This window comes from Acanthochromis polyacanthus, chromosome 4, assembly GCF_021347895.1.
Source record: "Acanthochromis polyacanthus isolate Apoly-LR-REF ecotype Palm Island chromosome 4, KAUST_Apoly_ChrSc, whole genome shotgun sequence".
Classification (NCBI taxonomy): domain Eukaryota; kingdom Metazoa; phylum Chordata; class Actinopteri; family Pomacentridae; genus Acanthochromis; species Acanthochromis polyacanthus.
The window spans coordinates 17,710,400-17,737,175 of record NC_067116.1 but is presented as its reverse complement, the minus strand read 5'-3'; the positions used below and the strand labels follow the sequence as shown (position 1 = coordinate 17,737,175).

Below are 26,776 nucleotides of genomic sequence, written 5' to 3'. Positions count from 1 at the left end.
TGTGCATCATACACATGAAACATTGGGTTAAGTAACACATCTACATCGCCTTGATGCAACACCTCCTTATTTGGTTGGTTTTCTGGCACTTCTGCTTGAGTAAATGCCAAGTTAGTGGATGGAGCCCAGAAACAGTAGGAAGTAATAGATTCTCCAGAAGTCCTGTGCTATGTTGGCCCACCGTGCTCGGGACACCTCAGGAATATCCACTGACAGGGTACTACAGATCAGTCTGCAAGCTGCTGTATTCTGTAAAATTCTGCTTTAGATTCAACATGGGGGTGTGTGGGGCGATGCCACTGTTCACACTGTTTAGCATGTTAGCACACTAACACGTGATAACTAGAACTAAACACAAAGTTCAGCAGAGGCTCACTAGTTTTGTGGGTATCTGGTCATTAACCAAAGTGCTGACATATTCAAATGTTGACCTGATGATTGCACGAAAACTCAAATCACGGACCACCAAAGTTATTACAGTTCCTCTCTAGCCATTGATTGAACCCCAACAAGCTCATCTCAGTCCATCAAAGTTACATATTTAAAGGGATTTTTTTGCATGAAAATAATCCATTCCTCCTAAACATTTTCTACATGTACTTCTATACCGGTGATTTCCCGAGAACGATCAGATCTATGAGGGCTTCTCCTCTCTTTACACCCACCACTCCCTGCTCACTGCAGCTGAGCACACCAGCTCACCTGTGACTCTACTCAAACACTGTAAAACTACTCTACAAAAGAGTAAGTTGTAATATTGGAGCAGTCCAACAATAGTTCGAAGGAAACACCAATTTTGAGGAAAAATAATGATACTGAAAGTCCCGCCCAGCAAGGTGACAGGATTGGTTCTTGGGATTTATTACATTTAAAACCTCAGAAGTCAGAATCTGTATTTTTAAGCCTGTCGCTGGTACACTGCAGTTTTAAGATGGAAATACTCAGCCACGGACTTGACTGCTAATTTTACTCATGGTATATTTTCCTTCAAAAACCTGGTAAAAAAAAAACTTGACTTTCACCAGAGAGGGTCTTTAAAATTCATCCTGTGGGTAACATAGATGTTTTAGCAACTTCCATGGCAATCTGCTGAACCACCATTGAGATATTTCAGTCTGAAACAAGGTCGGTACTGACTGACCAACACACTGAAATCACTTTCTCTACAGGGACATGCCACTAGTGTGACTAAAATTACCATGAACTTGTGTATTTCACAGTATTGTTGTGGTTCAGAAGGGCAGGTACTGCAGTTTGTAGTCATATCAGAGACTGTAAACTCACTTTTAATGGCCATCTGGTGATCTTTATCACTGTATATACTGAGGGATTTGTCCCCCAGTGAGCTCTGTCAACTGAAGTAACCTTCTCCACCACTGCTGTGCGCCACAGATAATGCTAACTGTGAACTGCTCGTGACTGCCAACAGCTGGGTCTTGTCCCAGATCATTAGGGAAGTGTTTGTTCCTCAGAATGCGAGTGTGCTGCATGCACAGGAAGGCCACAGGGCTGAAACATCTGTCCGTGTGTTTACTGCACTGAGAAACAATAGCTAAATGTCGTAGTCAAATGAGGCTGTAAGAATGTTGCGCCTTAATTTGCGTGCTACTAATTGTTCTTCTGATGATGGTGTTTGGCCAGTTTAACACCAGCATCTGTGCTCTTTAGATTCCAAATTTTATTCAGAATGGAGAGCTGTCCAAAGCATCAGCATCTGTATGTAGCTGCAGGCAGAACACAACACTATAATATACACATTTATGCCAATTAAAATACCATTTAACTGGTTTGGTGGGTGTTAAAACTATCCACGGCAGAGTTTCTGACAGATTCTAATTTCTTACCTCTAAATCCTCTTACATTTGTCCAGTATAATTCTATCTTTCTGCTAAGAAAAGACTCTCGAATAACATAAAGCTGTGAATGGAAAGCAGTTCCCTCTGAGCATTTGTCTCTATTACTGTAATCCATACTTGCCAAAACATGAATTTGTGCAAACACTGGAACAAATAAGGACGAAAGTTGTGGTATAGCTGCATCAACCAAATAACTCACATTCCTACTGTATGTACCTCTGTATCCACAAGGTCTAGAGTCAAGAGTCGCACTAAAATTGTGTGCACATCAGGAGTCTCATCCATCCTCCACAGTGACACAGGAGTGCAGCAGAGTCTCTTTCCACCAGGCCTGAAAAGCTCAACTTCAGTCTCTGAGATGAGAAACATCGAAGAGCCACTTCTTCTGGGGAATTCTGCTGCCTGTCGCCATTTTTTTTGTTCCTATCTCGTCGTCACTTTTAATGAGTTTTGGAAAGGTAGAACTCTTGCTCGAATAACTAGAAGTCCAAGTGAGTGAAGCTTTGTGCTTTTCATCCGTCAACAAAAGATGAGTTTTTAATGGAAAGGGAGGGAGAGTGTTGTGTCGGGTGTCTTCTCTGTGAAGCACCGACAGAGACCTTGGGTGACTCACTAGCTCTGTCTCCGTCAACCTGTCTCCCTGTCTATCTTTTTCAGTTCCTTTGCCTTTCTCACAGATTTCGTTGCCACAGTGTTATCTGTTTGCTGCCATCTACCTCAATCATACGCACATACACACATCTAATATTAATCACCCAGTCTCTCATACCAGAGCGATTTCATTGACACAACATGAAATGACCTTCAGATCATACACACAGAACGCACACCTCAATCTCGCCTCGCTTTCATCTCCTCCTTTTGCGAGGCCGCTGCTTTCCTTCCATCTTTAGGTGGAATACGGGAAAAGACAGAACGTCAGATGATTGCCTTAAAGGGGAAAACAACTCCATTTCACTTTCCTCAAGGCCAAGACAGTTTAATCAGCGTTGGACGGCAGCGAGCGCAAGAGACGAGATAGAGAGACTTTGATGTGTGCTGTCTGACTGACTGACTGGATCTCGAGCTGACTGATTACTTGACTGGATGGGTAATTGACTGATTGATTAAATGCATGATTGCCTGACTAGTTGGAGAACTGACTGACAGGACGGGGTCCAGGAAAGAAACAAAAGAATACAGTGATTGTAAACCACTTCTTCTCCTGTTCAACTCAGCAGCAGCTTATGTCGAGATTTCTGAGCTATAGTTGTTACTGGATATTACCCCAGGCCGTGCTAAATTATTAGTTTATGCAAATGGAAAAAAACAGGCCATTTCAGCATCTATCGAGTCACACACACACACACCACACCTGCAGTCCAGTGCAAAAGCAGACAATGAAAAAATGCCCCAGAACACATGAGTGCAGCACTGCTATTCAACAGCCAAATCGATATGCTCCTCTGTACTTTATACTAAGAGCTGGTCACACCTGCAGCGCTAAACATTTGCAAACAACAGCAAATGCAATGAATAGATTATAATGGCTCCACACGACACATGGCTCACAGCAACCTCAGTAAACAGCCAAATGCCCCAGAAAGGGCTATAACAGGGACGTACATGAGAACCTATAGGATGGGAAATCACTTCACTGGAGATGCTCAGTCAGGGAAATAGAAAATTGAGGATGGACAAATGCACAAAAGGCACATGGACTGAGATGCAGCACAAGATAAGCACACCTGCTGTTGGGAACAATGAAGCAAGTGAAAGGAGGATGAAACTTGGTTAAAAAAGCAGGAGGTGCAGGTTTATTAGCACAGATGGGAGCCTCGGTCACAGTGCACTGATTTAATTATCAAACAGAGTAATGGTAGGATAAGCATTTTAAAGGAATTTTGTATTAGAAATATTACCAACATACTCTACGTCCCTATATTGCTTCGATATGAGAAAATAAATCCTACTGTAATATTTTATCACAACATCTGGTGATTTTTAAACTATTCGTGTTTTCATAGATGATAACTGAAAAACTGACTTAATAAGTCGTTGATTTTTTTTTATTTTTTTTTAATAAGTGAATGAAAAATTTTCCTCCAGAAACTCACCGGAGATCTCGGTCTGAGGTACGCCGGCCAGAGTGAACCCTTTCCCGGTGTAGAACTGTCGCAGGTCGGCGCAGCTCCTATCCGCCCCGGCGGCCGGGCCCGGTACAGCGCACAGACACACCGCCGCACACAGAAGCACCGGGAGACGCATCTTCTTCAGGTGTAGTCCTTTTTTCTCCTCACAGTCTGACGGAAAGATCCCGAGCAGGAGTTCTTAGAAGGTCCTCAGTGATTTGTTGTTTTCTTCTTTGTATTTCTAAGAGTTGTCGGTCTGCCAGCAGAAGCGGCGTGTCCCGTTCAAACTGCACAAAGCTCCGGTGAACTAACACAGGGAGGGAGGCGGTGCCGGTGGCGGCCGGTGCGGGCTGTTCTGTGCCAGAGAGCGGAGCTGCGGTGCGGCTGTAGGTATCAGGTACACCCGCTGCTCCTCCTCCTCCTCCTCCTCCTCCTCCTCCTCCTCCTGGTCGCTGCTGCCCGGAGCTGCAGAGATGCGAGAGACAAAAGAGAGCGGGCAGCAGAGAGGCAGGTGTCGCTCAGAGCCGGACTCAGCCTCTCCTCATGGGGCAGCAACAGCCGCTGAGAAGGAAACACACCCACAAAGTGTGTCAGTGTGACCGGGGACGGTGTAGTCCTCCGGTCCAGGCTGCGGGACAAGGAGCGGACTGTTAGAGGGAGTGATCAGGGACAGGGATGATGCTGGCTCTTTGTGTATCAGTGTGAGCGTGGATTCAGCTGCCGAGAGAATATGAGTTAAGCAGCGCCACCTGCAGGCTTGAAAAACTGAGAGAGCAGAGAGAATGTACCTTTAATGCATAAAAAAAAGTTTTTTTACAACAGATTTTTTCTCCTTCCCATCACCACCTTGTTAGCACTTTGAATTTGATTGCATATTTTTTGATTGCATATTTTATTTCATAGCTTTTCATTAATATATATACACTGCTCAAAAAAAATAAAGGAACACTTTTTAATCTAAGTATTGCATCAACTCAGTGAAACATGTGGGATACTGATCTGGACAAGTAAGTAACAGAGGATCTTTTTAGTCAGTTTCAGCTGCTTTGCTGTTCATAAAATTAACAACAGATGCACTAGAGGGGTAACAATGAGACAACCCCCAAAACAGGAATGAGTTTACAGGTGAAGGCCACTGACATTTTTTCCTTCCTAATGTTTTCTGACTGTTTTTCACTAGTTTTGCATTTGGCTAGGGTAAGTGTCACTTCTGGTAGCATGAGGCGATACCTGGACCCTACAGAGGTTCCACAGACAGTCCAACTCCTCCAGGATGGCACATCAATGCGTGCCATTGCCAGAAGGTTTGCTGTTTCTCCCAGCACATTCTGAAGTGCATGGAGGAGATTCCAGGAGACAGGCAGTTAGTCTGGGAGAGCTGGACAGGACTGTCAAAGGTCCTCAACCAATTAGCAGGACAGGTATCTGCTCCTTTGTGCAAGGAGGAACAGGATGAGCACTGCAATAGCTCTACAAAATGACCTCCAGCAGACCACTGGTTCTAATGTCTCTGACCAAACAATCAGAAAGAGATGTAATGAGAGTGGTCTGAGGGCCCAGCATCCTCTAGTGCCTGCTGTGCTCGCTGACTGGCACCGTGGAGCTCGGTTAACATTTGCCATAAAACACAGGAACTGGTAGGTCCACCACTGGTGGCCTGTGCTTTTCACAGATGAGAGCAGGTTCACCCTGAGCGCATGTGACAGGCATGAAAGGGTCTGGAGAAGCCGTGGAGAACGTTATGCTGCCTGTAACATTGTTCAGCATGACTGGCTTGGTGGTGGGTCAGTGATGGTGTGGGGAGGCATATCCATGGAGGGACGCACAGACCTCTACAGGCTGGATAATGGCATTCTGACTGCCTTTAGGTATCAGGATGAAATCCTTTGACCCATTGTCAGACCTTACATTGGTGCAGTGGTCCTGGATTCCTTCTGGTGCACAATGCCCAGTCTTATGTGGTAAGAGAACTCATGCAGTTCCTGGAGGATGAAGAACTGATGCCATTAGCTGGCCCCCATGCTCACCTGACCTGAATCCAATAGAACACCTTTGGAACATTATGTTTTGTTCCATCCGACACCATCAGGTTGCTCCTCAGACTGTCCAGGAGCTCAGCGATGCCCTGGTCCAGTTCTGGGAGGAGATACCCCAGGACACCATCTGTCGTCTCATTCAGAGCTTGTCCCGACATCGTCAGTCATGCATACAAGCACATGGAGGCCATACAAACTACTGAATACCATTTTGAGTTGCTGCCAAGGAATTTCAGCAAGATGGACCAGCCTGCCACATCAGTTTTTCACTTTGATTTTGGGGTGTCTTGAATTTAACCCTCCTGGGGGGTTGATAATTTTCATTCCCATCAAACAATGTGACACTTTTCATTCCTAACACATTAACCAGTCCATATCAATGCTAATATCCAGTTTGTTTTCCCCCCGTATTGAAATATGATGTATTTTCAAAGTGTTCCTTTAATTTTTTTGAGCAGTGTGTATACATATATATATATATATATATATATGTATATATACACACGTGGACAAAATTGTTGGTACCCCTCAGTTAAAGAAGGAAAAACCCACAATTCTCACTGAAATCACTTGAAACTCACAAAAGTAACAATAAATAAAAATTTATTGAAAATCAAATAATCAAAAACAGCCATTACTTTTGAATTGTTGATTAACATAATTATTTAAAAAAACAAACTAATGAAACAGGCCTGGACAAAAATGATGGTACCTCTATAAAAGATTGAAAACTATTTGACCAGAGTGACATGATTAACTCAGGTGTGTCATTTAATTGACATCACAGGTGTTTCCAAACTCATAATCAGTCAGTCTGCCTATTTAAAGGGAGACAAGTAGTCACCCTGCTGTTTGGTGAAAAGGTGTGTACCACACTGAACATGGACAACAGAAAGCGAAGGAGAGAATTGTCCCAGGACTTCCGAAAAAAAATGATAGACAAACATCTTAAAGGTAAAGGCTATAAGACCATCTCTAAACAGCTTGAAGTTCCTGTGACAACAGTGACTCATATTATTCAGAAGTTCAAGACCCACGGGACAGTAGCCAACCTCCCTGGACGTGGCCGCAAGAGGAAAATTGATGACAAATTGAAGAGACGGATCGTTGGAATTGTATCCAAAGAGCCCAGAGCAACCTCCAAAGAAATTAAAGGTGAACTCCAAGGCCAAGGTACATCAGTGTCAGATGGCACCATTCGTCGTTGTTTGAGCCAAAGTGGACTTCATGGGAGACGACCAAGGAGGACACCACTGCTGAAAAAACTCATAAAAAAGCCAGACTGGAATTTGCAAAAATGCATGTTGACAAACCACAAAGCTTCTGGGAGAATGTCCTTTGGACAGATGAGACCAAACTGGAGCTTTTTGGTAAGGCACATCAACTCTATGTTCATAGACTCAAAAACCAAGCATACGAAGAAAAGAACACTGTCCCTACGGTGAAACATGGAGGAGGCTCAGTAATGTTTTGGGGCTGCTTTGCTGCATCTGGCACAGGGTGTCTCGAAAGTGTGCAAGGTACAATGAAATCTGAAGACTATCAAGGCATTCTGGAGAGAAATGTGCTGCCTAGTGTCAGAAAGCTTGGTCTCAGTCGCAGGTCATGGGTCTTCCAACAGGACAACGATCCAAAACACACAGCCAAAAACACCCAAGAATGGCTGAGAGAAAAGCGTTGGACTATTCTAAAGTGGCCTTCTATGAGCCCAGATCTGAATCCCATTGAACATATGTGGAAGGAGCTGAAACATGCCATTTGGAGAAGACACCCATCAAACCTGAGACAACTGGAGCTGTTTGCTCATGAGGAGTGGGCCAAAATACCTGTTGACAGCTGCAGAACGCTCATTGACAAATACAGAAATCGTTTAATTGCAGTGATTGCCTCAAAAGGTTGTGCAACAAAATATTAAGTTATGGGTACCATCATTTTTGTCCAGCCCTATTTCATTAGTTTGTTTTTTAAAATAATTATGTTAATCAACAATTCAAAAGTGATGGCTGATTTTGATTATTTAATTTTCAATAAATTTTTATTTATTGTTACTTTTGTGAGTTTCAAGTGATTTCAGTGAGAATTGTGGGTTTTTCCTTCTTTAACTGAGGGGTACCAACAATTTTGTCCACGTGTGTATAAGTTATATGTCTGTGTGTGTGTGTGTGTGTGTGTGTGTGTGTGTGTGTGTGTGTGTGTGTGTGTGTGTGTGTGTGTGTGTGTGTGTGTGTGTGTGTGTGTGTGTGTGTGTGTGTGTGTGTGGGTAATTATAGGAGTTGTGGGGACCTAATGTCCTCACAACCATAGGAAAACCAAAAGAAATGTCATTTGTGGGGACCTCATTTGGGTCCCCATGAGGGGAAACAGTGTTTTCTTGGCCATGTTGTTGTTACTGAAAAAAGTAAAGGTGCAAAAACGTTTCTTTAGGGTTAGACATTGTTTTGGTCTGGGTTAGGGTTAGGGTTAGGGTAAGGTTTAGGGGTTAGATATGAATGGGAGTCAATTGTAGATCCCCACAAGGATAGGAATACACAGTTGTGTGTAACTGGAAGAAAAACCACAAAATTACACATATATACACTAATCACCAATTTACAGACATAGACATACACACAGCATTTGATATGCCTCATGCTATTTTTTAGTTATTTTTTGATATTTTTTCTGTTAAGTAGTGGTTGATGCCATCAATTGCCACTTCATTTTCAGCCAGTTCTTTTCTAACTCGATCACTGTCACAAGACTTTTCTTGTTTAGAGGGACCTATACATACACTGTGAGATTTGAAAATGCCTCAAGAAAATTACCTATAGGAAATCATATTGATGAAAACATCACACAGCAGTGATGGCTTGCCTTAACTCTACTTATTTTGAAAGTTACTATTGTTTTTCAGCACTGGGTTTTCTTTCTATCTTCCAGGGATCCCCCATTAAAAATGTATAGTGTTTATTCTCATTAATTTAAAATCCTGGAGTCGACAGAGACAGAGTGTAGTGGGTTTATGATATTTAAACACTCTGCAATATGTAGGACTCAAATGATAATAAATGAGGAGTAAAAATATGGTAAGTTTTGGGTCCATCGCCACTCTGAGTACAAATGGAGATTAGTTGGATAGAAAATGAAAGCAAACTTTTTGAAGGCTCTGCTTATATCAGAGCAGCTTGGTTTCACTTTGTTGTGTTGATCTTAACTTCACTACAATGTCAAGAGATCATCATTTGAAAGCAGCAGTGGAAGAAATATTCAGATCCTTCACTTAAAATAAAATACCAATACAGCAACGTAATAATACACATTTACAAGAGAAGGCATGCAAGTATTCCCAGTAAAACGTGGGTAAAGTGAATAAAATTCCTGCTGATTGTGATAATGTTTATGACATTATTAGATTATTAATAGAGAAACATCAGTGTGTGAAGAATGGGACATGAAAGAAGAAAAAACTGTTCTGAAACACACATCTGTTCTTAGATTTGAGACTCTTTCTCTTATCTTTTTGGTGGTAGTCGGTGAGATATTGAATCATTTGAGCATTTATTGAGATGAAATCATATTAGAGGGAAAAATTGCTCTTTGATGAAGCTGTTAACAACTCATAGACATCTGAAACTGAACCGACTACACACTGTTCTTTGTGAGAAACAACAAAGATTAGAAACCACTGATTTAGTTTTGATTGTTTCCCTTTGAAATGTAATGTAAAGTAGCATAAAATGGAAACACTCAAATAAATAGTGGCTAAGTTTGTGTAAGACACATTCTAATAATTAGAACACCAATCATCATTCATTTTTCTATACAGCACCTGAAAAACAAACTCACAAAAGACTTTACATGGGAAATAAAACAAAGAATGAAGTAAGATGAAAAGAGTTACAGAATGAAAACTGGTAATCTCTGAACGGAAAAAAATAGATCTTCTTTGTGACCTTAATAAAATCCTTTAAAAAAGATGGCTTTGATTTAAGAGATTGTTTCTGCAGACTTCAGATCTTCTGGCAGGGAGTTTCAAAGCTAAAGGGATTTACTGAATTATTCTTCACTCGCACAGTGCTCTCCTGGCCTGCAGCCTTCCAGCATCAGTCGAGCTGAAGCCACTTAAACGCTGATACTGAGGTCAGGATTTCAGATTCAAGAGCAGATTTTCTTTCGCAAGTGAATGCATGAAACAAAATGTGTCATACAAACTGGAGAAATTAGCCTTTCTGCAAACAATCCTGACTCATAGAGCAACCCATGTGTTTCTGCAAGGCTGCTAGAGAGTCAGTGCTTTTCCTCCGGCTCAGTTTTCCAGGGCTGGTGGATGTGACCAATGAGCTGTCAGACGCTCTCCAGTCTTCACATCTAACATCGGGTCTACATGCTGGCCACAGAAGGTCAGGGGCAGCTCTGAAATCTGACTGACACCTCAGAAATGCAGCTGAAATAAAAAGGAAATTGTTGGGCTTTGAAGCAACAAAGAGTTTAAATGAGTTCTCATTACGTTTAAACTGGATGTGGCAGAGGAGTGCACAGTTGTGTGAGTGACGTTAATGGTACACAGGTCAGACTCAGGGTTACAGCACTTTAATTAATAACACGAGGTACTTTAGAAGACTATAAAGAGATTCAAACCCCGGTGGCTTTATTCTGCGGAACAATGTTCTCATCAGGAACTCGGAAACAGAGAGGATGCTTTGATTTTTTATTTTTTAATTGCTATTTTAGGGACAATGTCATGCTCAAGAACATCTGTGTCCCTGCAGTTCATTGCAACTGCTTCCATCTTTGTGGCAACAAAGTGGGGAGGGCTCTTTCCTGTTTCCACATGACAAAGCCACACTGCACTAAACTAAGAGATTCTGAACTTAACTGGCCTCCACTAAGCCCTGACCTCAACCCCATCCAGCAAAATGAACTGGAAACTGACCAAGAGTCAGACCTCATTACTCAGCAGCAGCGGCTAACCTCACTCGTGCTCTTTTGGCTGAAATGAAGCCATTGCATCTGAAAATTTAACACAAGTTGTTTTAGATTACGATGCTAACAATCGCATATGTGTGTCTGGGTGGTCTGGGGGTGAAGGTGCTGGCACTAAACAGCAACTTATTCCTGGTAAAATTCTAGTTTGAGCCCTTTGTGACAAGTTCTTTCCTATCTTCTCCCTTGCTTCCTGATATCTCACCACTGTTGACTGGAAATAAAGCCAATAAGTGCCCCACATGTGTGGCAATATGGTGTCTGGACTTAGCAGTCTCTGAGGATGGAAAAATTAGTCCAACAGGGAAGAACCATAAACTGCAGTTCCTCAAATGACCACTTGAGGGTGGTTCCGAAACGAGACGATCTCCATTTAGACCTGCATTTCATTCCTCAACTTTTAAGCAGAAATGAAGATATTTAGTGTCTCTAATGCTAATTTCCCTGTTTGTGACAACTGTACAAGGGGTTAATTTTTATGTAACTAACTCATTTAAACTGCACTTAAGCTTAATCTTATACATAATTATAAGACAGTTTATGGCTCCACTCAACCTCCACCTCTTTTCTCATTTTTGGATTAGCTGGGAGTTAAGAGGAGGCAGACGCTGCCACGATGGAGACGGCTGGAGGCACCACACCACAAAACTGCTATTCAGGAAACATTTTGGTGAAATCATTGAGCATTCATCCAGTTTTAGACCAAGATATAGCCTATGGTTTAAGCCTTTTCTGTGAAGTCATTTCAAGTCCATTTTTGTTGTTGTCATCTCACTGCTGCTGATCGGAAATAGAGTCGTAAAATCCCCCCAAAAATGTAAAGGTCAACACTGTATCTAAACTCTGTAAAATGCAGGAATCTTTTGTATTTTAGTGGCTGCAATATGAATGTACAGGACAAACTGTATGTGAGTAACTTGTGTTTTAAGAAAAAAATCTGATCACAAAGTCTGAAATCCCCTACATACATAGTTTTTATTACAGAAGACATTTTGGCTTCTGCTAGTCAGGAATTATCACGTGAACACTGTGTACTTACCTGTTTGATTCATGTGGTCATTAATCACTGGTGTATGATCGACATAAAGGAAAAAGCTCCTGAAAGGTGTCAAAAAGAAGCCAGGCCAAATTTATCATCATCCAGAACATGTTGCAGCACAGGGAGAAGAGAGCTTGATTTAAAGTTCAATGCCAAAAGTTTGATGATAATCTTGTGTATTTAGCACTCTGTCAGCTGTTTTAGGACAATTTCCAGGCCAAGGACACACCTTCACAGACTAACTCAGTCCAAGGAAAACCTGAACTTTCACATAATCCAACACACACCCGTTCCACACACATGTCTGGTGTAACACCGGGGCATGTGTTGATCCAGTCGATGATTTATTGCCTTGGCAGACTAAATGCTGTTCGGTTTGATGCTGTTAGCAGTAACATGTCACACGTCTGTGTTCACATCCAGCAGACGAGTGACAACTTCCTGGTTTGGAAATTACAGATGAGAATATTTTTGATAGATAAAAAGTTCTGTTTAATCAAGATCCACCAAACTTTCAAAGGTCTGATTAAAACGCCAACGCTCCAAAACTGGTTTGAACTGATATCTGACGACGTTTTAACTCATTGCAACATTGAGGACGCTGTCTGTGGATGAGCACATCATCTTGGCTTTCTTCTTGGCACCACAGTGCAAGATTTCAGTGTCGGTTGGTGCCACCGAGGCAAAGATGTCAAAATATGTGTTATGCAAACCGTAATTGATCCATTTCCACAACTCAGTTACGGTTTGCATAACACAAATAAATGAAAGAATAGCAAAGAACATTCCCTCCAACCTAGAGTCACTATCGACTTTTGCATCTTTGAGTTATTTTTCCTGAGGCACCATGTGAGGCTAGTCAAGCCAGGTCAGAGCTGGGTCAGAACCATCCATTCATCCATCCATCCATCCATCCATCCATCCATCCATCCATCCATCATCTATACACCACTTATTCCTCATTAGGGTCGCCGGGAGGGGGGCTGGAGTCTATCCCAGCTGACTCAGGCAAAGGCAGGGAACATCCTGGACAGGTCGCCAGTCTGTCACAGGCCTACACATACAAACAATCACTCTCGCATTCACACCTACGGGCAATTTAGAATAATCAATTAACCTCAGCATATTTTTGGACTGTGGGAGGAAGCTGGAGTGCCCAGAGAGAACCCACACATGAACAGGGAGAACATGCAAAGTCCCTGCAGAAAGATCCCGGGAAAGCCGGGACGTGAACCAGGGATCTTCTAGCTGCAAGGCGAAAGTGCTAACCACTACTCCACTGTGCAGCCTTGGTTTAGAACCACACACCTAAAATAACCACTAACACTGAACCAGCATCAGGTCAGATCAGTTCTTGATATATTTTAAACTCAGCCTTACTCTTGTTGTCTTCCCATCTAAATTCCCAGCCCTCTTAGATATGCCCTTCACTAAGCCCTCACACTCTGAAGAAGAGAGTTTAAATACTTTCATATTTGCCACTTTTCAGTATATTCCCTCTTTGCCATCTTTTTGCACCTTGGTCTCAACACTCCCAAAGACACGGTCTTATGGTATCATGCAGATACATCATATGGCTCTGTATTTTCAAGTGCATGCCAGTGATGCATCAGAGCGTGAAGATGTCAGGGAGAAATATAATGAAATGAAAGACAAAGCAGCTTAGCCTGCTGTGACCTGCGAACAGCGACCTGTGAGTGTGTGAGTGTGCTGCACTGAAGTCTTTTCCTGCTCCCCTCCGTGTCCTTTTAAGTCTGTAAGTCAGAGCGACAGATATTTCCTTCAACGCAGAATTTAAACCGACAGAACTCTTGACTCACATGGCTGTGTGTCTTGGTGGCATCTGCAGTGTAGAGCTCCAACTAAACCAAGACATCTGCCAAAGTGTCTGTCACAAAGCACGCACTAACACCAGATGCATACTGTACCCGCTCACCTATAAACGATAAATCATACAAATGATGAAGCTTTAATAGCTCACCTGCCACTCTCAATCCAAGCAATCTGTCATTCACGATAAGATCTCTCAGCCATAGCCAATAAACATTGACATAATGGCATGGGAGTGAATGATTGGCTGGCGTCCAGTTAAATGTGCTTCAACCTGAAAACACTGTGAGGTTAATACTGAAGGCCAAACTCAGCCACTATAAATGCAGGAGAACAGGCAGACTGAGAAGATGGTGATTTTGTTGCCTTGCTAAAACCGCATCTCTCAGTGTGATAAACCTCTCAGCTACATGTACAAACAAATCTACCAGTCATAAATAATGGGCTTGAACTGTTCACCTCGCACACAGCAACAAGCTGAACTCTGTAATCATGAATCTTTGAATTACACTGAGCAAAAAGCTTTGAATCAGCTCATTTTCTCACTATTACCACTTACTGATACATCCAACTGATTTTATTAATCTGTTGCTTTTCCTCAAGACTCACAAGTCCTCAAGTTTCCTCAAGCTGCTGTTGACACGAGTGAAATGTTGCAACAAGTACTGGATGGATTGCTATAAAACTTTGTGCAAACATTCATGTCGCCATCACGATGAACCATAGACTGCATAAATGATGATGGATCATCACTTCCTGGCCTTTTGCAAATGGAATATCAAAACATTGCAGAAATAGTCATTGCCGTCTTGCACTGGTGAAGTCATTTACACCCAGTGACCAGGAGACGTGGTGCAACCGCAGAAACCCAATGTAGCCCAGACACTACAGCAAGCTTCACTTTCTTAATATATTGTGGACACTGGCTGTGGTGAAGTACACCAACACACACTGGATCCCCTCAACTGTGTCAAAAAGTGACCCTTTGGCTTGAATTTCATTTTGGGAGGGAAGGAAGAATTAGGAGGGAGCCAGTCCTGGGAGGTGAGCAACAGTTGTGTTGTTAACTTGATGAAGCAACCACATGGCATCGTGTTACTGTTTTTTAATAAGTTATTTTTTTGGCCTTTGTTAGAGATGCAGTAAAGGGCCACAACCGGGAATCAAACCCAGTCTACTGCGTCGAGGACCAGCCCCCTGCATATGGGTTGTCCACTTAACCCCTTGAGCTGTCCGGGTGCCCACATCGTGCTACTGTTTGACATTGTTTGTATCAATTGTTGTCAATTAGTTGCATCAAGATGTTACAGTGGGACGTAACACTGTCAGTCCAAATGTGCAGATATGGGGGACAAATTCATGGTGCTCAACTATGTGAATGTTGAAGAAAACAACCAACCTGCCCTTAGTGATCTCCTGACTTGGTGAACCTTTATTCGGTCATGGAGACTGAACTTTTCCTCTTGCTTTGTCTCTGGGTCTCATCCACAGTGATTGTCCTCAACATCAAGGTTACCTATTGCCAGTCCAGATATCCTGCTCACACAGAACTTTCTGACTGTACCTTATAAAGTTTACTTTATTACTACTGAAAATGGCAACAATGCAGGTGGGATTTCAGTTTGGGGTCTGACCTTACAGAGTTGATAGCACAGCTCAAGGCTCTTAATCTTACTGGTATTGCTTGGTTTTGTGGTTTTTAATAACTCAGGGCTGGAATAATCCAGGTGTGTTAAGGTAAGTTAGATGATTCAGTGCTCTCCTTTCACACAGAAACTGAAGTTAAAGTGCCCTTCAGCAAGACACTTAATCCTTGATTGCTTCAGCAGAGCTTCCCTGATGTTGGCATTGTAGACTGTGGATAAGGAGGCTGCCAACCACTGCGAAGATGATCTGCTTTTGGGTTTAAATGAGTCAACACCCAATCCAGATTTAGACTGCAGCGCACCCAGAAGCATTCAGAAACAATGGACTGTTCACATTCACATGGATCAGATGATGAAGCGTCCCATCACTGATTCCTTACCTTCCTCAGTGGGTCATAACTCCTCAGAAAGAATGTGCACACAACACCGAAACTTGCTTTGGGTAGATTCAAGGATCCTTTTCCAGATAAACAGATGGTACAAACAAATCCTATCCGGATTTACTAATTGGATGTTTGTCGCAGTGTCACAGCAAATCCTTAGACAATTAGATATTGTAGTGTTGTTTTGTGTGTATGAAGTTCTCAATAGCTTGAAAGCCTCCAGGCACATTTCCAGAGCTAAAGCAGCTCTAAAGTCATGTGGAGTGCTGCAACGTGTCCACAGTCAGCTATCTGATGTGTGGTTTGAAGGCTGCAAACTCTGGCGGTGATAAATATGATTTAAATAGCACAAACCTCAATCATAACCCTTGGGCAGGGTCAAAATAATCAGAGCTCTGATTTCATTAGTGCTGGCACAGAGGACGGATATTATTCAGCAGAGAAACCTCATCAGCTTGTTGAAAGAACACCCTGTAAACGTCTCTCTGCCCCTTCACCTGCTTCACCTCTAACCCCTCTGCCGGCTGTTTTCTGTCTGTCTGTCTGCTCTCTTGTTCGGAGCTGTGCAGAATAGAATTAATCAAGGCAGCAGCACGTGGCAGCATTGAGAGAAGACAAACTGTTTCCTTGAAAGAATTCAAAAGTCAGCACTAATGAATAAAAGCTTGAGAAACATTGAATGTAAAGACATAGTGAAGCACCTTTCTTAGAGGGAAACATAATATATGGGTGGGACTCGGATGTGCCAACATCAGGATGAGGGATGGGTACACTCCTCCTCCTCCTCCTCCTCCTCCTCCTCCTCCAACTCCTCACAGTCTTTCTTCATCCTTCCTTCTCTCCTTCTCTCCGTGTCTTCTTCTCTGTGGCAATTTGCATTCAGTGATGTCTTTATTTCCCATCATCCCGTGGCAGTTTGCTGTGCCAGCCAAGCGATCTGTGCCAACTTCCTAACCATGCCAATCCAATCACAGTAATCTCTTGCGGGGCCAGAGGCCAAAGACCTGCAGCCACGTTCCCATAAAATATATATGCAAGGTTCTGATGGCTTCACTCTCTGGTACGTTCAAAGCTCTTTCAGCAACCCAGATGCGATGAATGTGTGTACCAGCGGTAAATGCCAAACAAAAACAACCAAAAAATGTCTTAATCTGACGTTAAGACAGGCAGCAGTTACATCTGCAGAATGAAAATTCCCAGCTACACGCATAGCAGAAAATTTTAATTTGACAGCCCTGAAGTATTCAAACATTATTCAAACCTACACAAATCTGATTTTAGATTCTGGTAGAAATCCCAAAGATGTCAAAGACACTTAATCTTAAATTTTGTGCAGACTGTGTGTTAAGTACTGCACATGTCATTTGGTGTATTTCCATTTGATTTAAAGATGTAATAATATTTAAAAAAAAGTGGGAGTTTTCAGTTTAAATATTTCACACACTGTAAATGTCTTGCAGCATCAATAAAGAGGACATAAAATAAATGTGGAAATGTCAGACAGTGAGAAGATTTCAGCAACTTTAAAGCTACTTAAATCTGGCATCTTTAAGGAAAAAATTCCATAATAAGCCCTCGGTATTTTGTAGTTTAAGTGCTTAAAGAGGAAGCTAGACTTCTTCACCTCCTCTTGGTTCTGTTTTCAGGCTTCAGGAAGTCTAGCTGTGACAGGTGACCTTGGCTAGTCACAGGTTTTTAAATCACCGAGGTCAGGGGAGAGAGAAAAAACAGCAGCAAATACACTGCCCAGCCAACAAAAGAAGTCACACACTCTAATATTCAATTGGACTGTCTTTAACATTGAGGACAACACTCATCCACTGTGGCATCGTTTCATTAAGGGAAGAGTCGGACCGCTGTACAAAGCCTTCTCCAGCACATCCCTAAGATTCTCAATGGGACTGAAGTCTGGACTCTGTGGAGGTCAATCCATGTGTGAAAATGACATCTCATGCTCCCTGATTCACTTATTCTCAATGTGAGCCCCATAAATCCTGGCATCGTCATCTTGGAACATGACCATGCCATCAGGGAAGATGAACTCCATTGATGGAAAGACCTGGTCATTCAGTAGATTCAGGTAGTCAGCTGACCTCATTCTTTGGGAACAGAACGTTGCTGAACCTGACCAACCCCAGATCATAACCCTAACCGCCACAGGCTGGTAGGCACTAGACATGATGAATACATCACTTCATCTGCCTCTCTTCTTACCCTGGTGCACCCATCGCTCTGGAACAGGGTAAATCTGGACTCATCAGACCACATGACCGACCACATTTCTTCCTCAAAGACGATGGTTCACCACTGTTCTTCAAAGTTTTAATAATGCATTGGACAGTTCTTAACCTGATTTTAGTAGTTTCAGAAATCTCCTTACTTGTTTTCTTTGCTGGACAATAATTTGACCCTTTGACCCAGACTAACATCTTTTCCACAACCACAGGATGTGTCTGCCTGTGGTTGTTTGTTTAAGAAATGAGAAGCTCTTCACTGCAGCAGCTAGAGTTAAATAAGTTGTTGCAGCTGAAACGTATTCATCATAGCAGTCTGTCGTAGTGACAATGAATGTTTCATTTAGATGTGATCAGATCCCTCCACGCAGCTCTGTCCTTAGCCTTCCGCTGCCTGGAACTCCTGTCTACACCCAGTTTCTTCAAGTTAATCTTTACAGTGTCTTTAAATCTGAGCCTTGGTCTACCCTGATTGCGTTTGCCCCTGCATAACTGTGAGTACAGTAACTGACGAGGGACACGCTGGTGGTCCAACTTTCACCATGTCCAAGCCATCTCAGGTTCATCTGTATTAGCATGTCCTCCACTGATGGTAGACCAGCTCGTTTCAACACTTCTATGTTGGTTATCTTGTTTCTCCATGAGATGTTCATTATGGCTTGAACCTGTCTCATCGCGTATGTGTTTAGTTTCTTTATCTGCACTCTGTAGACAGTCCAAGTTTCAGCACCGTACAGTAGAGTAGCCAGTACTGTCACTCTCTGCACACTTTGCATTTCACATGGATAGACACGTCGACCGTTCCACAGTCTCTCCCTCAAGTTTCCAAACACAGCGCTCGCTCTTCCCATTCTGAGTGATATTTCGTCCTCTAGCTTAGCATTCTCTGAAACAGTACTCCCTAGATACTTGAAAGTCTTGCACTAGACTAGTAGTTCTATACCAATGCTGATCTCTTCCGGTAGTGACTTGATACATATTCATCAAATATCCAATGGAAGGCTCTTACCTATTGCTTAGTTAAATCCATGTGGTGACTTTTTTTTTTTTTGGCCAGGCAGTGCAGTCGTATTTGCGACTAGAAGGGTTCAGTAGAGGACTCTCTTATAATCCCTGAGGAAACCAGATGTCAAAATGCCTCTTGGTGTGACTATTTTTGCCTACTGCAGCTCAAAGAGTGAACAGGAAGGGAAGCTGTACAAAGAAAGGTCACCCTATTAGTAACTCTGTGTAAAGGGGCCTTGTCCAAATATAGGACCACCTCTATGTCATTTTTTCCCTCCCACGTTGTTTTTTGAAGTTAATATGCTTAAGAAGTCAAATTTAGAAGAGTTGTAATTGAAATGTTTTAGAACAGGCCCATCAGTACATGCTGACTCACTGTTATAATCTGTTATTTGCTCTCAAATCTAATCTATTCTCTCTACAGCTTTGAATTTTCACATTTCACTGTGTTTTGGTGACGAGAGCAAAAAAGGCCAAGGCCAGCACTGTTCATTTTGGCTGCAGTAGCTGAGCTGAACACGGTGATGTTAATTCATGCTACGTTGAAGCTACAACCGGCTGCCTTTAAGATGTGTCTGTATTCACTGTTTCCCGTTTTCTATTTCACACATCTGTTCCAGTTGTGGGTGGCTCCCATCTTCCACTGACACTTCTTCCACACTCTGCATAAAGAACAAAACGGCAATGTGTATTTGAAAACACATTTTATTACTGAGGATATCCAACTGGTGATTATCAACACAACAGAGTAGCGGGACACACAGAGTATTACAGTAGTAAGTGGCACATCAGAGTTACTGGTTTAGTTTACATGAACACAGTGGTTTGAATGAACCACAGCTGCAGCTAAAAGGCCGGTTGTTGCGTCCCGGTGCCCTGCATACCGCTACAGAACAACAAAAATTAGGTTCTCTAAACTAATAGAGCTGTTAAACTTGGATAAGGTAGATTTATTGATTTTATTTAGCAATGACACAGCAGAAGCTCACAGTCAGTGTATTTTTGAAGTATTGTGGCTACAATTCATATACAAGATTCTTACAACTGTAGCAGGCGAGCAAGCACACAAGAACAACTTGTAACCCCAATTTATCAGTTTTATCCTCACATTCCAGATAATCATTTGAATTTTGACTATTTTGCTCGATAAAAGCTCAATATTTTATGGCAAAAATGAAAACAGACTTCATAAGATTATAAAATATATGAAAATATATATTTTTTACATTTTAGAATCCCCTTCAAAACGTGTCGGTAGCCACAGTGGTAGTGCCACGGTTTGTGAAAATACTGCGTACTTCTATATTTTCTCTGTCCACTCATCCTGTTCAGGGTCTCCACGTGTGCATTTGGCAGTTTGTTTACGCACAAGGTCGCCTCGCAGGAGCTGAGTTGGATGGAAGGGCTGGCTTGAATCCAAAACCTCATCTCATTTAGGTATAACGCCTAAATAGTAATCAAATAATAGCACATTTGTTGGAAGATTATGTTGTAAAAGCACCCCGCTGGCTAAGATGGTATTTGGGCTGGCTGCCCAGATAACTCACAAACCTAAGCTCTTAATGGTATTTTTTCAGTCGTCTCTTGTGTCAGTCACATTCCCTCATAAATAAACCGTGTCAGGTGATGAAAGCAGACACATTCTCAAAAGTTTTACAGCAAATCATCAAAGACAAAAATGACTGCAGCTACAGCGTGAAACCACAAGGAAGCAGGTAGGTAATACATGAATCACAGAAGAGAGCCAGTCACCCACTGACAGAAATGCACACCGTCCTTCAGTTGGTTCATTTGCACCCTTTGAGTGTATTTAATCAGTATTCCAGTTGCCAGTCCTGCTGTTGTGTGCAGTCTGAGGGGAGAGGGACTCAACAGAGAGCCCAGGAGGATTTGATAATCCTAATTAATATGAATTACACTTAGTCCACACGTCTTGATCTGGGTTTCTCTGATCACAAGACATAGAAAAAAACCCTTAACTATACAGTTCAATTCAATTCAATTCAATTCAATTTTATTGAATTGAATACAGTGTTTTGTTGGATGTTTTATATATATAATCTAATTGCAGGACAGAGCAGTTTTAATTAATACACACTTGGAGACTCATCAGCCTTTAAAAGCACAAAACAGTTCAGTTTTTGCAAATGACAATAAGATGTCAAATAATTCATTGTAAGGCAGATGATTGTTTCTGCTTCTTGTCTTGCACTGGGTGCTTTTTCTGCCTTTATTCTTATTTCTCCTGCTGAAGAAGTGTAATTGATGTTGAGCTGAAAGCTGTTACATATCTCCCTGTAGTGCTTTAACAATTTTTCACACTGCACATCTCGAGAAGAAAATAGTCTTATCTAGTTTTTCCAAGAATACACATATGCCTTGAAATGACAAATCAGCAGAGGAGACAGAGTTTTTGAGCGAAGTGTTACGCATTTAAAACTCATCATACTTGCTGAAGAATTTTTAAAAAAAAAATCATCCAGCTTGCATTAGTAAAAGAGCGTGTTTGTGTGGGGAGAAAGGGGTAGATGGGTCGTCTTCATTATGCTGCATGACCATCTGTAAATGTGTCTGAAGCATCACATAATTGGTTGTTTTGCCTTTTAAGAAAGTGTTTCAATGTCCTCTTCCAGCCTCTTTCTGTCACATTAGTAAATCCTCAGCAGTGTCCCTTCACTGTAGGTGCACTGGTGTGGTAACAGTGAAGGTCTGCAGCTTGAACCCTCGCTGTTCTGGACTCTGATCTCAGCGGGAGACTTCTTTTATAAAGGTCAAAACAAACAAACCAAACATCCCTTAATGTCCAAGTCTGCTCTGTTCTATATTAAACTCTATTTACACATCAGGCCATTGTTATCTATAGAAATTCTTTATATAAATATATAATATATATATTTGTATTTACATCTCTCTTCAAAAAAAAAAGTCAGTAGTGCTGTGCAATCTATCCTATCAGAGTTAAACATAAATGAACACATACAGAGGTCAGTACAGGTAATACAAATGCATACTGTGCACCTGAAGCGGTGGTGAGCCAGCAGCTCGTCCCACCAGCTTCACCACCCAAAACAAAAAAACAGCCCGAGCGGTCGTGCTGAGCTCACAGAAACTCCACGTACTCATCGTCGCCACATAACACACAGCGTGTGGCTGTCTGTCACCCTTTACTGTCTCTGTCCATCTCTGGATCTGTCTCTTCACGGTCAGCGTGGTTCCCATGGTGACAGCAGTAGGAGCAGCAGGGTCACCAGGGTCAAAGCTCCGAACGTCATCGTTGTGTGGGCCGAGCCATGAACAGCCACCTCATAGGGAAATACGAAATACGTTACGCAATTATACTTTCAGTGTACCAACAGTGTGTGCATTTGTGCCAGGGTTAAACAGAGTGTGTGTCTGGTCAGTTTACCACTTTGACAGAAGACTAATTTCTAGAAAGTGTAGACGTGGTTCCGCGAAGAGGGCAAAGGTGTTGTGGAAGCACATAGGTAATTGCTTTATCATAATTGACTAATGAGCTGTGTGTTCAAGAGTCCGAATCCAACCTTACATCATCTAAATAACCATCCTGTTGCCTAAAATGTACCGCTATTTTTAAGTAGCCAACTTAAAAAATATACACTACAGTTTAAAAGTTTGGGGTCATCCAGGCAATTTTATATTTACTATGAAAACTCGCACTTTTATTTGTATGTTAACATAATTGCACAAAGGTTTTATAATCATCAGTTAGCCTTTCAACACCATTAGCTAACACAATGTAGCATTAGAACACAGGAGTGATGGTTGCTGGAAATGTTCCTCTGTACCCCTATGGAGATATTCTTTTAAAAATCAGCCGTTTCCAGCTAGAATAGTCATTTACCACATTAACAATGTCCAGACTGGATTTCTGATTAATTAACCATGCCTGACGTACGTCAGCGGGGTTACTGCATTCGCTTCGGTATCAGGCTGGCTGGGTAAGTATGTATGTATGTGGGTGGGTGGGTGTGTGTGTATGTCCGGTCAGATATCTCTGCAAGTGCTGAAGTCAGGATAATCAAACTTGGCACTGAAGATCAGTCTAAGGTCCCCTGCTCACTTGTGGAGTTAGAGGTCAGCAGATCAAGTAGGAAGGGATATACGCAGGATGATCAAAATTGATAGAGTGTCATGCATGGGCGTGGTTCTGCCCTCTACTGAGGGCTCGTCTAGTTAAATAATATCTTCATTGAAAAAACTCTGTCTTTCTGTCAAAAATAAGGACATTTCTACTTTTGAACGGTAGTGTATTAGCTAGGCTTGAGAAAAACCCTACACGTTGGGGCTACGTGCAACACAGATTTACAACTGAGCCGCCCACAGTGTAATTATATTTAATTAAAAACTGATTTTTTTCTCTTTCTTCACAGAATCAGACATCCAGCCATCAAACTGAGCTCTGTTAGACACCCAAACAATGTCGGGTGGCTCGTGAATGTGATTTCTAATACGCAAATCTCATCTGTGGGCTAAAGACGGTTGCCACATTTTCTTGTCAATGTTAATTTTTACCTTGACATTTGGATGTATAATCTATTGTGCATATACTCTTGCTACTTTCATCAATCCATCTGTTGGAATATTCACTGATTATAAACCAATAGATGGTGGATCCATCCATGATACAGATTGAAACACAGATGTCCACACATACTGTTTTATCAGCCAATTTGTCATGGATAGAAAGAAAAAAATAGACAGATACTATCCATATATATCTATTAATCTATGTATTGATCGTTCTATCTGTGATTGAGTAATGGTTAAATGAAGGATGTATAAATATGTATCAATCATAGGTCGACCAACAGAATCCACCTAGAATATATATGTAGAATTTTATTGAATTCATTGCTTTCAAACAGATTTTTCTAGCAAGTTTTATGACTACAAATCGTAAAAGAACTGTAGGTCCCATAAAGAAAGGTAGAGTGTTCATGTGTACCAAAGATGCAGCCAAAACCAAAATGTGTCAGGTTGTGCTTAACTGTATATGCAAAATTAATGCTGTGCTTCCTGTGGTGTTATTTACCGCCTGAAATAAAGAGAGCTATAACAGTTTTATGAAACTACTACACTTACTTTATGACACAATTTTTTCACTTATTAGTGCTCCAGGAAAACAAGCCGTCGTGCTACATCACACAGCAAGCAGCACGCACAGAATTTAATGAGTGAGGCAACTTTTGAAACTGTCATCTCAGAACTATATTGATATCAAGCTGCATCAGTATCTGTCTGATAGAGCTCAGTAGGTGATGGACTAATCGATCACGCTGTACACTGACTCCTCAGTAATTAATCAGAGCAGCTCATTGCAATGTTGTGGGAAGAAGCGGGGGTGTGAAATAAACTGAAAAGTATTGGAAAACAGTCAGAGATTCAGGCTGCAGAATCAGCTACACGAACGCGCAACCAAAGATCCGTCCCAAATGCTGCGTGGAAGTCGGCAAAAAATCGATACGGTTGTCAAAAACCGAGCTTTTCGAATCAGCCTCTTCTCTGTGCAGTCACATGTGTTAATGTGTGGGATTTGCCTCCCGCCTGCTGCCGCATGCATTCTCATTCACATACCTGCTTGAAGCCATTCTCACGCTGAAAGACACTTTGATTGCATTCGGAGTGTTTAAAATGCGGAAAGAGCTACTGCCACGTCTGCTAACCAATTTCTTGGGGAAATCTGTGATGTTTACTTATTGTCTGAACTGTGGTCGTAAATTTTTCGCCCACCTGGGGAGGTGAGAGGTGCTGAGGAGGGACTGGGCGACGAGGAGGAGGAGCCACGTCCTTGGTTCCTGGACTATGACCGCTGGGTGCATCACTGGTCTCATCACCTGAACAGACGCCAAAATATGACAATATATAGAATTACAACAGTACACAAAATGACACAGCATAGAATCTTAGCTATGAGCCCTAAGTTAAGATGTCTGGAAAGATCAATTAAAGGAACAAAAATATGTTTGAGGCTTTGCAATCTAACAAAAACCAAAATTAAGAGGGAAGATTTGTGGAAGTAATTTCTCTTCCTGTTTTTAGCCTTATGATTGCACAAAATCTTGCATTATTTATGGCTGTTTTGTTGTTGTTTAGACCTGAAAGATTTATGGATTTCACCCCACCCACCCACAGCTTCGCACAGTGCGAATGCTGTTACCTTACACACATAAACACACTCTAACACGCACAGATGTGCGAAACGTTGCTTCATTTATTGGGAGCGCGGCTGGACTTAACCAGCTGCTTTAACGCTTTCACATGCAGGCTCCTCCTGGGAGAAAATCAGGTAAATGAGTGGATTAGGACACCAGGGAGACAGACTGAGCCGCTGGCAAAACACACACACACACACACACACACACACACACACACACATACACACATACACACACACACACACACACACACACACACACACACACACACACACACACACACACACACACACAAGTAACACTCATCAGCCACAGACGTTCTGGTACCTGCACTATCACAAAAACACTCAGTCACAACATGCTCTTTTTCTCTAACATCTTGGCACAAACACACATACACACCTGCCTGGGAAGAAATCTGATTCAGTCTCTTACAATGCACATTGTCCTGCAGTACAATAGACAAAGAGGCTCTTTCAGTTGCTCAGGAATGAGGTGATTTTGTTAATATTCACACACTCATACAAATATTAGATCTCACAGTATGACATATAAAAAACAGCAGGAAGACACCTTTATATGCACAAACAAAACATGAGAAATTCAAAACACAGACATCGATACTCTCCTGCATGTCAAAAAATAAAACAGTATGCAAGACGCATGATGTGTTTTTGTTTTTGCCCGTGTCTGTGCTGATGATTTAGATGATTTACTCAGAGCAGGCATCTGTCCTTTATTGTGTGCTCTTGACAAATAGCAGCATGGAGCAATATGGGACACTGGGTTCATAGCTGCACAAATGTCTGTGTGTGCGTGTTTGTGTGTGTGTGTGTGGTCTGTTTTGTGTCCATCTGTTCCCATCAGAACTGAAAACCTTGAATCACATCTGGTTTGAACCTGTTGAGGGAACAGAACTGGGTCGTATTGTGTCTGATTCTCCACAAAGATGAGTGTAGCTGGGCCTACTTGTGCCAATTTTAGCACAGGATCTGTTCACTGAACTTCCTTTGCTCTTACGCTGAGCACGTGTAAATGAGAATAGGGGAAAAATCATTTTCCCAAAGAGCATGTAAGTGAATTACTTTTATTTCAAGACAAATTTGGCACCAGAGTAATGACTGAGGGAAAAGTAATTTTAAAAACTTGTGCTACAAAGAGGAAAATGCATACTACTGGAGCTCAATCTCTTAATTTAAGTTTTAAGGCATTGGCCTGTCCATCGGCCTAATATATTGTAGGTTCCTCTAGTGCCACCATGACCACCTGAGAGAGGGATGTCAGGGTGGTGTCTGGTGGTGTCAGGCTCAGGACATTGGCTTCTGGGTGCTGTGTGCTGCTGGGTTGGGCCTCCGCTAGATTTTGCAGATTCTTGATTAGATAATGCAGGGAGTTTAAAGTCAGAGCCAACACTTTGGGCTCTTGGTTGTGTTCCTCGAGCTGTATGTGAGCAGATTTGGTGGTGTAGTGGAGCACAATGTTCTGCTGAGGAAGGCCA

The 26,776-nt window shown here is 42.0% G+C and overlaps 2 protein-coding genes and 1 long non-coding RNA gene across 4 annotated transcripts in view; 1 reads left to right on the top strand and 2 right to left on the bottom strand.

Annotated features, from left to right (window-relative positions):
- Positions 1-4,679, bottom strand: part of gpc1a (glypican 1a) — a 52,726-nt gene extending 48,047 nt beyond the window's left edge. The window contains exon 1 of the mRNA XM_022209253.2: positions 3,953-4,679. Within this exon, the coding sequence (XP_022064945.2) occupies positions 3,953-4,103 (151 nt within the window). The 5' untranslated portion in view covers positions 4,104-4,679. The remainder of the gene's footprint in view (positions 1-3,952) is intronic.
- Positions 1-9,959, top strand: part of LOC127533593 (uncharacterized) — a 61,439-nt gene extending 51,480 nt beyond the window's left edge. The window contains exon 2 of the long non-coding RNA XR_007941355.1: positions 8,408-9,959. This is a non-coding gene — a long non-coding RNA (uncharacterized LOC127533593). The remainder of the gene's footprint in view (positions 1-8,407) is intronic.
- A 9,830-nt stretch (positions 9,960-19,789) lies between these two features.
- Positions 19,790-26,776, bottom strand: part of LOC110961574 (glypican-5-like) — a 70,212-nt gene continuing 63,225 nt past the window's right edge. For both annotated transcript variants that reach the window (XM_022209252.2, XM_022209251.2), the window contains exons 10-11: positions 24,854-24,957; positions 19,790-22,404 (exon numbers count right to left, since the gene is read on the bottom strand). In XM_022209252.2, the coding sequence (XP_022064944.2) occupies positions 22,306-22,404; positions 24,854-24,957 (203 nt within the window). In that variant the 3' untranslated portion in view covers positions 19,790-22,305. The remainder of the gene's footprint in view (positions 22,405-24,853; positions 24,958-26,776) is intronic.